Source organism: Lepus europaeus, chromosome 13, assembly GCF_033115175.1.
Source record: "Lepus europaeus isolate LE1 chromosome 13, mLepTim1.pri, whole genome shotgun sequence".
NCBI lineage: Eukaryota > Metazoa > Chordata > Mammalia > Lagomorpha > Leporidae > Lepus > Lepus europaeus.
Genome location: NC_084839.1, coordinates 20,876,603 through 20,890,410, shown reverse-complemented (window position 1 = coordinate 20,890,410; position 13,808 = coordinate 20,876,603). Strand labels below are relative to the sequence as shown.

At 40.3% G+C, this 13,808-nt stretch overlaps 1 protein-coding gene across 2 annotated transcripts in view; it reads left to right on the top strand.

Moving 5' to 3' along the window:
• The window catches only part of ATAD2B (ATPase family AAA domain containing 2B), a 207,040-nt gene extending 197,537 nt beyond the window's left edge, over positions 1 to 9,503 (top strand). For both annotated transcript variants that reach the window (XM_062209028.1, XM_062209027.1), the window contains exons 26-28: positions 1,298 to 1,425; positions 1,744 to 1,872; positions 6,074 to 9,503. In XM_062209028.1, the coding sequence (XP_062065012.1) occupies positions 1,298 to 1,425; positions 1,744 to 1,872; positions 6,074 to 6,115 (299 nt within the window). In that variant the 3' untranslated portion in view covers positions 6,116 to 9,503. The remainder of the gene's footprint in view (positions 1 to 1,297; positions 1,426 to 1,743; positions 1,873 to 6,073) is intronic.
• The last annotated feature ends 4,305 nt before the right edge of the window (positions 9,504 to 13,808 follow it).

Sequence of the window (13,808 nt, the reverse complement as noted above, 5' to 3'; positions counted from 1 at the left end):
AAAGGCTGCCTGAAATATAAAATTTCTCACATACATTATTATACATGTTTTTAAAGTCATTGCTTTGATTCTCTGCTGTTGATCTATAGAGCAGGCATTGAATGATGAGATGAAGAAGAGTTTAAAGATTTGAGAGTAAGAGAACAAATGCAGGATGGAGTAGGTTTCTCCTTAGTGTAACTGACACAGGCCTGTATGAGATTCTGAAACTGTCCAAGCTTGTTTTTGTGTTCCTTCTCCCCTAACCTCCTTGTAGAGTCATTCCGCTTTGGGGAGCATAGGGCTCAATTGCCTGTCTACCCTTCCCAACCCTCAAAGTGACTGGTGCTGTGAAGTTATACTCATCCACCTCAATATTTGTATTTTCTCAGTGTGGCTGTTCTCACCAAGACTTTAGGAGGAAAGTAACTAGATTATACTAATTCACTCTCAGGTGGTGAAAGAACATTAGCCATATTATGCTTTTCAAGAATTTATTTATTTCATTTATTTGAGAAGCAAAGAGACAGAAAGATCTCCCATCTACTGGTTCACAACCCAAAAGCCCACAATGGCTAAGGCTTGGCCAGGCAGGAACTTGGAGCCAGGAGCTGAGAACTCGATCAAGTTCTTCCATGTGGGCGACAGGGAACTCAACTACTTGAGCTGCCACTTAGCCACCTGCCAGGGTGCACATTAGCAGAAAGCTGGGACTTGAATGCAGGCATTCCAAAGTGGGATGTAGGCATCCACGCTGGCATCCTAACCACTAGGCCACATGACCACCCTAGCCTTATTATACTTTTAATGGATTTATATTTTTAAGGAAAAAAATGTTATAACCCAGATGCACAGAATTTTAGGTAGTGTGACAGAGAAAAATAAGAAATTTCAGGCCATGTTGAGCAAAATGTTTCTAGGTTGGGAGGCAAATGTATAGGCAGGTTGGCCCCACTTTGTATCAGTATCTGCTTCTCTAGGTTTCTTCCAGTTTTGAAAGCTCTAAATCTTAAAATGATAACTATGAAAAGAGAGTGAAGACTGTTTAAAAGTCAGTGCTTAGAGGTATTGATTCCTTTTTAGTGAATATGCTTATTGGGTGATAATGTAGTATGAACTTGGTTTTCATAGTTATAATTTAGCTCTCTTTAATTTGGGTTATTTATTTTTACCAAAAAAAAAAGAATGAAGTGATTTATCATTTACATCCTTTCTTTTTCCAAAAAAGGGTTTGTAATGGGTAAAAGAAGCTAGAGTTGCTTGTGACTGATTTTCCTTGAGTTTTACTTGCTGCGGTGCATTTTCCTCTCCATTGTAGGTGCTTCTAAAGTAAAGAAATACCGTAAATTAATTGTAGAGCAGGCGAAAACGACAAGCCTGGAACTGGTTCCGGAAGAGCCTTCGGAGCCTGTGCCGCCTCTCATAGTTGACCGTGAGAGACTGAAGGTAAGCTCAGCTGTTCCTGCTTTTAAATGTGTGGTTGGAGGTTTGAATGTGTTTGTAAGCAGCTGAATAAAACTAGTTTTGAAAATATCCTGTTTTAACTTAGGAATTAAATGCCTCAGGACTTCTAGTAAAAAGGAGTTGTGTGTTTTGAGGGACTGAACGATTTGGGAATAGTCTTGGTAATAAAGTAAGCCCTGGAATTTTCTAACTTCTGCTGATACTCACACCATAGGTGCCTGTTGTCTAGCTACTTGAATCTAACTATTTCATTTGGCTAATGAAATCAAACAATATTTTATTCTCTTCTGATTTTCCTAGAAATTGCTTGATTTCCTGGTAGATAAAAGCAACAATCTGGCAGTTGACCAACTTGAGAGATTATATTCTCTTCTTAGTCAGTGCATCTACCGTCATCGTAAAGATTATGACAAATCACAACTTGTAGAGGTAAGTGCTTAATTCATGTAGAATAAATAAATGTGTGTGCTTTTACTTGTCCCACAGATAAGGGGGATTAAGAAGTGAGTTTGCCTAAATCTGGATCTTTCACCAAAATCATTGACAGTTATATTTTGAAAATTAAAGCCTTTCTATGTCTTTTTTTGTCTCAGGAAAGAAATTATCTGGGGTTCCTGGCTTGTCAAAACACAGAAATCCATGGTTCTGGGTTGGCAAAATACACAGAACAGTATGTGACAGCTGTCTCCTCCCTTACTGTTTGGGATGTGCTGACAGAGCTTACTGCCCCACCACCCTCACCTTTGCTCCTGAGGTAGCTGCTGCTGACCTGAAGAAGCCAGCATGAGCAGTGGAAGAGAACCTGAGTCGTCTCATGTCATCAAATCTAGTCCTACAAAATGGCCACATTAAGAAACGGCTTTCTTCATGCTTAGATATTTTTAGAGAGCCATTCCCTTTGTAGACAACTCTGAACCATACAGAAGTTTTTCTTTACAGTGTGAGCTTCTCTCTGTGGTCACATAATTTGCACCAGTAGTCACACTTGTGCTCTTTAAGAGCAAATGTGACCCCTTATCTACCCACTAAAAGGCTAAGTGACTTCATTAGACTCTTTGTGCACTTGTCCATTAGTTTGTTTATCAGGCAGTCTATTAAATATTTATTGAGTACTGACAGTACTAGGTTCTGTGCTAAATGGGATGCAGAAAATGATTAAGACAATGTCTGTTCTCAAGGAACAATTTTGGTGTATAAAAGATGTATATGTAGACAATATAGTTACTTTTTCATATGTAATTAGGAATATTATATTTGAATCAAAGCAAGGGAGCATTTAAAAATTAGTTTTTTAAAAATTACTTTTTAATCACATTTTTAAAAAAGATTCATTTATTTGTTTGAAGGGCAGAGTTACAGACAGAGAGCAAGTGAGATCTTCCATTCACTAGTTCACTCCCCAAATGGCCGCAACTGCTGGAGCTGGGCCAATCTGAAAACAGGAGCTTCTTCCGGGTCTCCCACATTAGGTACAGGGGCCCAAGCACTTGGACCATTTTCTGCTGCTTTTCCAGGCCATTAGCAGGGAGCTGGATTGGAAGTGGAGCATCTGGGACTGGAACTAGCACCCATATAGAATGTCAGCATTGTAGGCAGTGGCTTTACCTGCTTTGCCACGGTATACCAGCCCCTAATCACATTTTTATAATTTACTTTTTACAAAGATTTACTAAGTCATGTAAATATATAGAAATTACAAGAAAGCACAAATTATAAAGTAAAAATATCTCCCATATCCATCATCTAATGGAAGCTAGTCACTGTTAATCTTTGGATTGTCTTCCAACCTTTTATGATATCTTGATGTAAATAATATGTCTGAATTTTTAAAGATTTATTTTATTTGATTCAAAGGCAGATATATATATATATATATATATATATATATATATATATAGAGAGAGAGAGAGAGAGAGAGAGAGAGAAAAGGAGAGACAGAGAGGAAGGGATCATCCATCCTCTGGTTCACTCCCCAAATGGCCATAATGGCTAGGTCTGGACCAGGGTGAAGAGCCAGGAGCCAGAAGCTTCTTCTGAGTCTCTCATGTGGCTGCAGGGACTCAAGCATTTGGGCCATCTTTTGCTGCTTTCTCGGGCATATTAGCAGGGAGCTGGATTGAAAGTGGAGCAACTGGAACTTGAACTGGCCCATATGGGATGCCAATGTTGTTGCAGGTGGTGGTGGCTTTACCTGCTAAGCCATAATGCTGGCCCTGTGAATCTGTATTTAAAAATTAGAATCATATTGTATATTTTGTCTTATTTAAAGGAGAACTCCATCTGGGTCTTGACTTGGGTCATCTTCAGCTGTTTTTCCAAGCGCATTAGCAGCGAGTTGAATCAGAAGTGGGCAATGCCTCTCTCTGCCTCTAACTCTTTCTGTAACTCTGTTTTTCAAATAAATAAAAATAAATCTTAAAAATAAAAGGGAGGTTACGGCTGGCGCCGTGGCATAGTGGGTAAAGTCATTGCCTGCAGTGCCAGCATCCCATATGGGTGCCAGTTCAAGACCTGGCTGCTCCACTTCTGATCCTGCTCTCTGCTGTGTCCTGGGAAAGCAGTAGAAGATGGCCCAAGTCCTTGGGCCTGTGCACCCATGTGGGAGACCCAGAAGAAGTTCCTGGCTCCTGGCTTCGGATTAGCACAGCTCCAGCTGTTGTGGCCAACTGGGGAGTTAACCAGCAGATGGAAGACCTCCCTCCCTCTCTCTCTGCCTCTCTTTTTCTCTCTATGTAACTCTTTCAAGTAAATAAATAAAATCTTAAAAAAAAAAAAGGGGGGGGGGTGCGGGGAAAGGCCAGCACTGTGGCATAGCAGATTAAAGCCCCGGCCTGCTGTGCTGGCATCCCATATGGGTGCCAGTTCGAGTCCCGGCTGCTCCACTTCACATCCATCTCCCTGCTAATGCGCATGGGAAAGCAGTATAAGCGGCCCAAGTCACTGAGCTCCTGGCTCCTAGCTTCAGATCAACTTAGCTCTGGCCATCGTGGCCATTTGGGGAGTGAACCAGAGGATGGAAGACCTCTCTCTGTAACTTTTTCAAATAAATAAAATAGGGGCCAGCGCTATGGCACAGCGGGTTAACACCCTGGCCTGAAGCTCCAGCATCCCATGCGGGTGCCGGTTCGAGACCCGGCTGCTCTACTTCTGATCCAGCTCTCTGCTATGGCCTGGGAGAGCAGTAGAAGATGGCCCAGGTCCTTGGGCCCCTGCACCCATCCGGAAGAAGCTCCTGGCTCCTGGTTTTAGATTGGCGCAGCTCCGTCTGTTGCGGCCAATTGGAGAGTTAACCATTGAATGGAAGATCTCTCTCTCTTTCTCTCTCTCTGCCTCTCCTCTCTCTGTGTAACTCTGACTTTCCAATAAATAAATAAATATAAAAAATAAAATAAATTAATTAATAAAAATAGATTAAAAAAATATGTGGGCAGTGCTCCAATATGAGATGTTGATATTGGATGCCAGTATTGCAAGCAGTAGCTTAGCCCTGTGCACCAAAACGCTGGTCCCATATATTTTGTTTTATAACCTGATTTCTTTTTCCTACTTGGCAACATGTATTAAAACATTTAGCAAGAATGACTTTGCTTAATCATATAGTACACCCTGTTAATTCTGCAGACATGTAGAATGGAATTTCTTTGAAACTGTTTAAAAAGAGAAAAGAAAACCAAATGTCTCAGATGTCTTTGACATTGCCCATCTAAATGAAATGTGTGAGGTTGAGTTTTTTTATGTCTGCCCCCACCCCTGCAGAACTTCTCTATTCAGATGATAGTGATTTCATTAGCTGAACAGATTGAATACTCTTCAGCAGTGAACATCTCAGTATGGGGCTGGGAAGCCTTGTGACCCAGGGCCTGAGGTGTATGGAGAGGGAGGGAATCAGTAGCAGAGTCAGCAGGACGCGCTTTCCTGGTGGCAGTGATGGCCACCCGTCACTCTGGTGTTTCCTCTTCTCTCTGGTTGAAGTGAATAGAAATGGAACAGGCTTTCTGTTTTTTGACATAAGCTCCACTACATTGAATGCACTCATTTTGCTTTGGGAATTAATAGAATATAATGAGTAAGGAAGGGCTCAGGCTCTGGAGTAAGGCTGGTATTTATTAACTTTCAAATTATTTAGCCTCTCTATGCCTTTAGTTTATTAATCTGTAAAATGGAACTCATAATGTTACCCAACTTCAGCTTTCATATACATCATATGGAATATAAAAGGATCATATAAAGGTAAAACATGCATTTGTAATTTATATATACATATGTATATTTATTTCTGTATTACACACATGTATATTTCTTAGTATAATACCTGGTGTAATAAATTACTTCCATTATTCACATAATAAGTTCTTTATTATTACTGCCATCATCCCTAAACTCATATTTGTATTTCTCATACCTGATATTACTGGCATTGTGAATTACCATCATCATCATCCTCGTTTGCCTCTGAAGCATCTAGGGTGGTTCGACTCAGAGTAGCTATGGTATTGTAATCAGGAAATTATTCAGTGTATAACTTATGTCTCAGATTCTGTTCCTAGAGTTTAAAGTGAGTTCTTCCATAATGAGGGGTACTTTTGTCTTTCTGTTAATAGAAAACCTGCATCTTTTTTCTCTCTTACAGGAGATGGAAAGAACAGTTCATATGTTTGAGACATTCCTATGAACTTCTGAGATGAGTGGGTTATCCTCTCCAATCTGCTCCTGGCTGAGCAGTCTTCTGAGCCATTCAATTTCAAAGTGCACCAATTATGTGCAGAGCCTTGGTGTAAAGTGCTCTCTCACTCATTCTTTCTCTCTGTTGAATTTGGTGCTATTGTCTCAGGTACCTGAAACCAACCAGCCTACAAGAACCAAACAGAACTTCAGAAACATGTTGTATTTTCCACAAATAAAAAATACAACCCCACAGCTTGGAGATTTTGGTGCTACAGAAACTGCTTTCGCTTCTGCTCCTCTTGTTGTGCACTCTCTTTTGGAGACTTCTCTCATAGGGAGCAGACCAGCAAACAGGAGGCAACTGGATGGGGCGGCTCTGACTGTGTTGAATTGTTTAAACAGTGGGCAACCTGTTCTGTTTTTTGTTGTTTATTTTTTTCTCCTTTCTACCCCTTTTCTCATATTCCCCACCCCTCTTCTGGGTAATGGACTGATACCTGTTTTAGAGTTGGCTCTGGTATATTCTGGTGGGAAACTGAAGAAACTGGATGAAATTAGATTAGGCTCTTTAGAACTGCCTTTAATGTGCCTTTTTATTCATTTGAGAAAGATAAGGCTAAACTGGTTGGGCTTGTTTGTAGTAAATAAATTAGAAATGGTTTCTTTGGTCACAACCTTGAAAATAAGTTTTGATACTCTGTGTCATTAAAAGATAATAGTGTTTAGGTATTAAATGCCTGTCTAGTTCTCAAAGCTCAATCAAGACACTCAGTAAGCCACATAATATTCTGAAATGGTCAGTTTTTGTGTGTGGTTTGTTTCTGTTTAAGAAACAAGGGAACAGAATAAAAGCAACAGATAATACACAACCCACAAAAAAAAAAAAAAAAACCACACTTTTCAGTATTACTGACAATGATGATCCCAAAATAAATAGATGATGGCCATTCTTTCTTCTGTCAGTGGCAATCTAATAGTTACTCATGTTTGAGTTTCCAGAGAGAAATGATTTTCACATATAGTAAATTATTATTGTTTTGTTTTAAAGCTGGGACTTGCCAAATGGACAGAAAAGAGAGGAATTTGTCAGAGGCTCCATAGAATTCATTTTTTGTATGATAATTGCCAGTGAGCTATGGTATGGTCCTTGAATATCAGTATTAATGTTTAAATCCCTTCCCGTAAACTGATCCTCACAACTCTTCATTTTGATTGGAACCCATTTTGGATCTTGCTGAGTGATTTCTGTGAATTGTACTTACCTGAAATTAATTATGGGTTACTAATTTTACAGAAACTTTCTGCAAATTTTGAGACACAGTCTAGGCAGTTACAAAGAGGCAAAGGGAGTGCAGTGACATTTTTTATCAGATGATTTTTAAATAAAAATTTAGAAAATTATGCTGACAAGTTGGCTTGCTATCTTGATTCGTTATAGCTGTGGGCTGCAGGTGTGTCTTTCCAATATATGCAACACATGTAGTTTGGGTTTTAATTAGGGCAAATGGTCTTGGACTACTGCAGAGATATTGAGCTACCTCAGCTTTTTGTAATTTAGTTACCAACAGTGTTTACAGAGTGCTGTAATCACTTTGCCACCATTTATTCTCGCGGAAGCTAAGGTACTTGTCTCCTTGTCTCTGGCTGTTTGTGGAGTGCAGAAAGCACACTGTGGCTGTAGGGAACTGCAGTAATCCCAAGTGCTTCTTTGCATTTACATCTAACGCCTTCTAATTCTAGCTGAATTGTTTTAAAATGCCACTTGTTTTCTTTATGCTTAGTCTATGAAGTTTTCATAATATTCAGTTAGTCATGTAATTCAAGATGCTACCCGTGTAGACACACTGTATTTTTAAGGTGGGCAAGTGCGATTAACGATGAATCATTTTAAAGGGGAGGTTATTTGAAACCTCTAATTTGATTATTGGGAGGATTTTCATGCTTTCTTTCGTATTTATTACCATCATACCAGTTCAGACTATTTTACTGTCTAATACATTAGCATTTTGTATTTTGATGGAAATTGTTACAGAATTTAAAGATTTGATGAAATAAGATGTAGCAGATTTTTTGTAGCAAGTTTCTGGTAAAAGGGTTTTTTGCAAGTCTCAGGTTCTTGCTGCACTATTTTTTTTTTAACTATTTATTCCAGTTACTCTAAGTCAGCAGCATTCTGTTCAAGTAACAGCAGCACTTGTGAAAGGAAAAAAAAAAAAAACGCACATGTTCTTAGTAGGTTACTGAATTTGTACAATTAAGATTTTAGCCATCAGTGAGTTTGACAAGGGAAATTTATGTTTGGCATTACAGTGCTTCTGAAAGATCAAGTTTTTTTTTTTTTTCTTTTCTATTTAAAAATTTTATCTTTAGATGGAAAAATTGGAGGCAACCTCAGTATAGGAACTGCCACTTTGAACAGTATAGGTCTTAAAGAGAAAGCCAATCTAATGCCAAGGGGAGAAAAATTTGCTGAATTTGTACCAACTCTCTTCTGGTCCCTTTTCCCCCTTCCCCCCCCCCCAAAAAAAAAAGAAGTACTCTATACCAGTTTTGCTTATTTTACAGATATCTGGTGGTTCTATAGTTCAAAGCAGCTTGTAAAATTATCCAAGTGGACTCAATTTTGTTTACCTTTCTGTAAGTTCTTAATTTTTGCTGTATAGCATTGGCAAAAATGTGTATAAATTGACGACCTCTGTTCTTCTTTCCTATTGTGAGCATTATAAATGATGAGCTCCTGTGAAAACCGTGCTCTCAGTTCAGTAGAATATGTATCACACACAGCCCAGCAATAGTTCATGCTCAGCTGTGGGGACCCTGGGAGCTTTTTGAAGATGATGGAACCACATTAAGGTTGAAACTGATGGCTGTGGAGTTAATTGTGTTTTTGAGCTTGAATCTTACCTGTGATTAATTTTTTTACGTCCTTCCATGACTTGATTTTTCTCATACGCCAATGTATTTGTAGGTTTACTGGATTTATTTTTAGGGAGTGGGATGGTAATTGCTTCCCTTTTTTGATTAAGTTTGTTCAGCTATGGTGCTATTCAGTAGGTATCTTCAGTGTCGAGTCCCGTAGCTGAATGCCATTGTTATTATAATTATTATTTGTAATCATATTGTAAGCTTGAATTTGGGCTTATACCTGCATCTTTTGTATTTTGTACATTTGGTTACTTAGACTTTGGGAGTCCTAATTGGTTTCAGTCATGTATGTCTACTTTGTAGATTAAGTAGACTTCATCAACTATGGTCTATTTTGGGTTACGTAGTTTAATTTAGAATTGTGTTAAATTGATGTTTTGCATTTGACTTCATTTTACATTAGTTTGAAGTAAATTATTTAATTTTTGAATTCTGGAATTTGAACATTTACTGTAATTTGTAATATAACTGCTGTGAAATACTTGAATAAAGATGATAAGAAAAACATGTCTTTCTTTAGCTTTAATTATGATCCCTGTTGACTACAAATGCACTGCTGCTTTTCTAAGACATTTCATCTGTGTTATAGATAAGGCATATCGATGTTTATTACGTATCCCCAAATAAGTCAGATGTACCTTTTAGATTTTAAATATACCTCAGGAGATTTTAGCTGAACAGTTTTTCAGTTGAAAATGTTTTAATTCAGTTGAAGATTGTCTAAAATATGTTGTATAGAAAGAAGCAAGTTGATTACTTCTGGAATTTGTTTTCCTATCCACATGTTTAGGTAAAGCCCTCATGAGTGTATTTGAGGCTCAGTCTAGTTTTTAGGACTCTAGAAATGAAGTTGTTTTATTTATTCAGTTTGAGTTTTCATGAGACTCTTCAGGTATCTATTTCATGTTATTCTATACCCTAATGCCTGCAAAGTTATCTCTTAACTTTTGTTTTTAAGGATTTACTCACTTATTTGAAAGGCAGAGTTTGATAGAGATCTATCCACAGGTTTGCTCCCCAAATGACCATAATGGCCAGGGGTGAGCCAGGTCTATGCCCGGAGCTGCTTCCGGGTCTCCTGCATGGGTGCAGGGTCCAAGCACTTAGGTCATTCTCTGCTGCTTTCCCAGGCACATTAGCTGGAAGCTGGATCAGAAGTGCAGCATCCAGAACTCGAACTGATGGCCATATGGGATGTCATTATCGCAGGTGGCAGTTTTAACCTGCTGCACCACAATGGCAGCCCCTTAATTGTTCTAAAAATATGAATTCTCCGGGCTGGTGCTGGACATAGTTGGCTAAGCCTCCACCTGCAGCACCAGCATCTCTTATGGACACCAGCTCTTCCAATCCAGCTCTCTTCTTCTGGCATGGGGAAGCAGTAGGAGATGGCCCAAGTGTGTGTTCCCCTGAACCTGCATCAGAATATCTGGAAGAAGCTCCTGGCTTTGAGTTGGCTGAGCTATAGCCATTGTGGCCATTTGGGGAGTGAACCAGTGGGTGGAAGACCTTCTGTCTCTCCTTCTGTTTGTAACTCTACCTCTCAAATAAACAAATAATATCATATATATATATATATATTCTCTTGCCTCTGTATTCATATGTTGATTACTTCCTGGTCACCGTGCTGGCAAGATGGGTACACAGATGACATGTTCTCTGTCCTTACGTATTCTATATTCTACAAGAGGAAATAAAATATTGAATAAATGCTGGATACTTTGATATTATTCTCCATATTTTTTTTAAAGTGCTGAGCTGACCCTGAAACTTTGTAGTTCTTGTTGGTTATCGTAATAGAAGTCTCATGGTGAAAATGCCTTAATGTAGGTTTTTTTTTTTTTTTTTTTGTGACAGGCAGAGTGGACAGTGAGAGAGAGACAGAGAGAAAGGTCTTCCTTTACCATTGGTTCACCCTCCAATGGCCGCCGCTGCCGGCGCGCTGCAGCTAGCGCACCGCGCTGATCCGAAGGCAGGAGCCAGGTGCTTCTCCTGGTCTCCCATGGGGTGCAGGGCCCAAGCACTTGGGCCATCCTCCACTGCCTTCCTGGGCCACAGCAGAGAGCTGGCCTGGAAGAGGGGCAACTGGGACAGAATCCAGCGCCCCGACTGGGACTAGAACCTGGGGTGCCGGCTCCGCAGGTGGAGGGTTAGCCTATTGAGTCGCGGCGCCGGCCCTTAATGTAGTTTTACAAAATATTTTGAGGTTTTGACTACTTACATGTGCTCATTTTATTCTCTCACCTTGGCCCTCCTAACCTAATTCTCTTTCCATTATCTAGTCTATTAGGACTCAAAGGGAATTAAAGAGTTCTTGGGAAGATTTTGTGCTGATGGTGTCCTCAGTCCCCTTCACAACTTTAGGAATGCAATGATCTTCAGCATGCTTACAGGTGATGGAGTTAAGCTTTCTCCTTTCTTTGACTTACTGCCAGCTGTAAATGCTATATATATATATATATATTTTTTTTTTTTTTTTGAAAGGCAGAGTGACTGATAGGTATCTTACACCTTCTGATTCACTCCCTAAATGCCCACAACAACCCGGGCTGGGCCAGGTAACAGCCAGAAGACAAGAACTCCCTCCTGGTCTCCCACGTGGTATGCAGGGATCAAAATACTTGAGCCATCACCTGCTGCCTCCCAGGGTGTGCCTTAGCAGGAAGCTGGATTGGAAGCAGAGGTGGGACTCAATCCCAGGCCCTTCAATGTGGGATGCGGGGGTCCTAAGTGGTGTCTTACTGCCACTGTGCTAAATGCCTGCCCCAGTTTGGGGTCTGTTGTGGAGGAGAAGTGTAAAGATGTTTACACTCATCATGTGACAATCCTTGAATGTTTTTGAAAAGAACCGTGACATCATGAAGATAGAACTTCAGAAGTAATACTTTGGCAGTAATTTACAAAATACAAAATAACTGTTTCCTTTCAACTAGATATATGAACTACCTGCCAAATGCCAAGTATGTGCTAGGCACTGGAGCTACAAAGCTGAGTGAAACAGAATCTTCGAATTAGAAATAACTCCAGTAGAGGAAGACGTTAAGAAAAATTAAAAATAAATTTGGCTAAGTACAATGACAATGGTTTAGTTGAAGTGCTGTTGGGGCAGAGGAACTTAACTCACCCTGGGAGTCTGGGGAAGGGTTTTTTTCTGGCTGATACCGTATCTTAACAGCATCTCAAAAAAGTCAGGGAATGTAATAAAACTTTGGGGAAGAACATTCTAGGCAGAAGAAGCAGTATAGACAGAGGCACAGGAATGGGCAGGCACCTACACACAGTTCTAATTTGCTGTAGGATAAATCAAAGAAGGTAGTGATGGAGGTCAACAAGGACTCTATCTGCCTTTCTTGTGTTCCACATGAGAGACGCTGCAGACCCAAACTAGGGAACTTAAGGTAGGGATGGTGAGAACGAGATTGTTTCCAAGAAATTTAGAGATGAAATCAGAAGGACTCAGTGATTAGCTGTTGGGGGAGAAAATAGAGAAGGGTTCTGAAATTGCTCTTGGGCTTCTGCCTAGATGATCAGGTATGTATTACCTGATAAGTAAAGGGGGGAGCAAAAAATCTGGAGTGAATGCAGTATTGGGCACTTTAACATTTGTTCCAGCAGTCATTTATATAAATACTGTTTCTAAAGCTAGGGAGCGTTTAGAGCTGCAGGCTTTTAAGGTTAGCTGCCGATAAGTGGTTGTCAAACCCTGAGTATGCATTATATCTCTTAGGCAGTGCTTTCAAAGCAGAATGAGATGGTAGATAGAGGAGCAGCAATGTTGAAGCAGCAGGTGGAGGACACCTTACAAGTGAGACCTCTCATACCTTCTCAAAGGCAGGACAGCTGAAAGAGAGGTGTCCCAGAACTGAAAGAAGAATGTTGGCTTCAAAATGGACAGCAGTATCAAATATGCCAGTGGAGGGCCAATAAAGTGTGTAGTAAAATGTTGTCAGTAGGGATGGGAATCTGGTGATCTTTGTTACTTTCAGGAAAATGGGAAGAAGTGAGAGCCTATCTAGAAAGGGACACAGGGTCATGAAAGAGATTTTGGTTAATGTTTGGGGCTAGCATTGTGGCCATTTGGGGAGTGAACTAGTAGATGGAAGCTCTCTGTCTCTCCCTCTCTAACTCTGCCTTTCAAATAAATACATCTAAAAAAAAAAAAGAAAACAGCTGGGACCAGTGCTGTGATGTAGCATGTAAAGCTGCTGCCTGTGGTACTGGTTTCCCTTATGGGAACTAGTTCATATCCTGACTGCTCCTCTGATCCAGCATCCCTGCTGATAGCCTGGGAAAGCAGTAGAAGATGGCCCAAGTACTTGGGCCCCTGTACCTGCATGGGAGACCCCAAAGAATCTCTTGGCTCCTGGCTTTAGATTGGCCCAGCTCTGGCCGTTGTGGCCCTTTGGGGAGTGAACCAGCAGATGGAAGACCTCTCTCTTTCTCTCTCTCTCTCTCTCTCTCTCTCTCTCTCTCTAGCTCTACCTCTCAAATCTTAAAAAGAGAGAGAGAGAGAGAGAGAGAGAGACCGAGTGTACTTATATAGTGAAGAGATGGAGGTGGTAGTGGAAGCCGGCAAGGAGAAGAATAGCAGCTAACATTCGTTGAAAGTGTTCTGGATTCCAGGCCCTCTTCGTTGGATTTTTCCCAAGTAGGAACTCATTTAGTCTGCACAGCAGTCCTATGAATGGATGCTGTGATTATCCCATTTTACTAATGAGAGTTGATCACAGAGCATCCTACTTGCTGAGGTCAAACAACTCGCTAACTAACAGCAC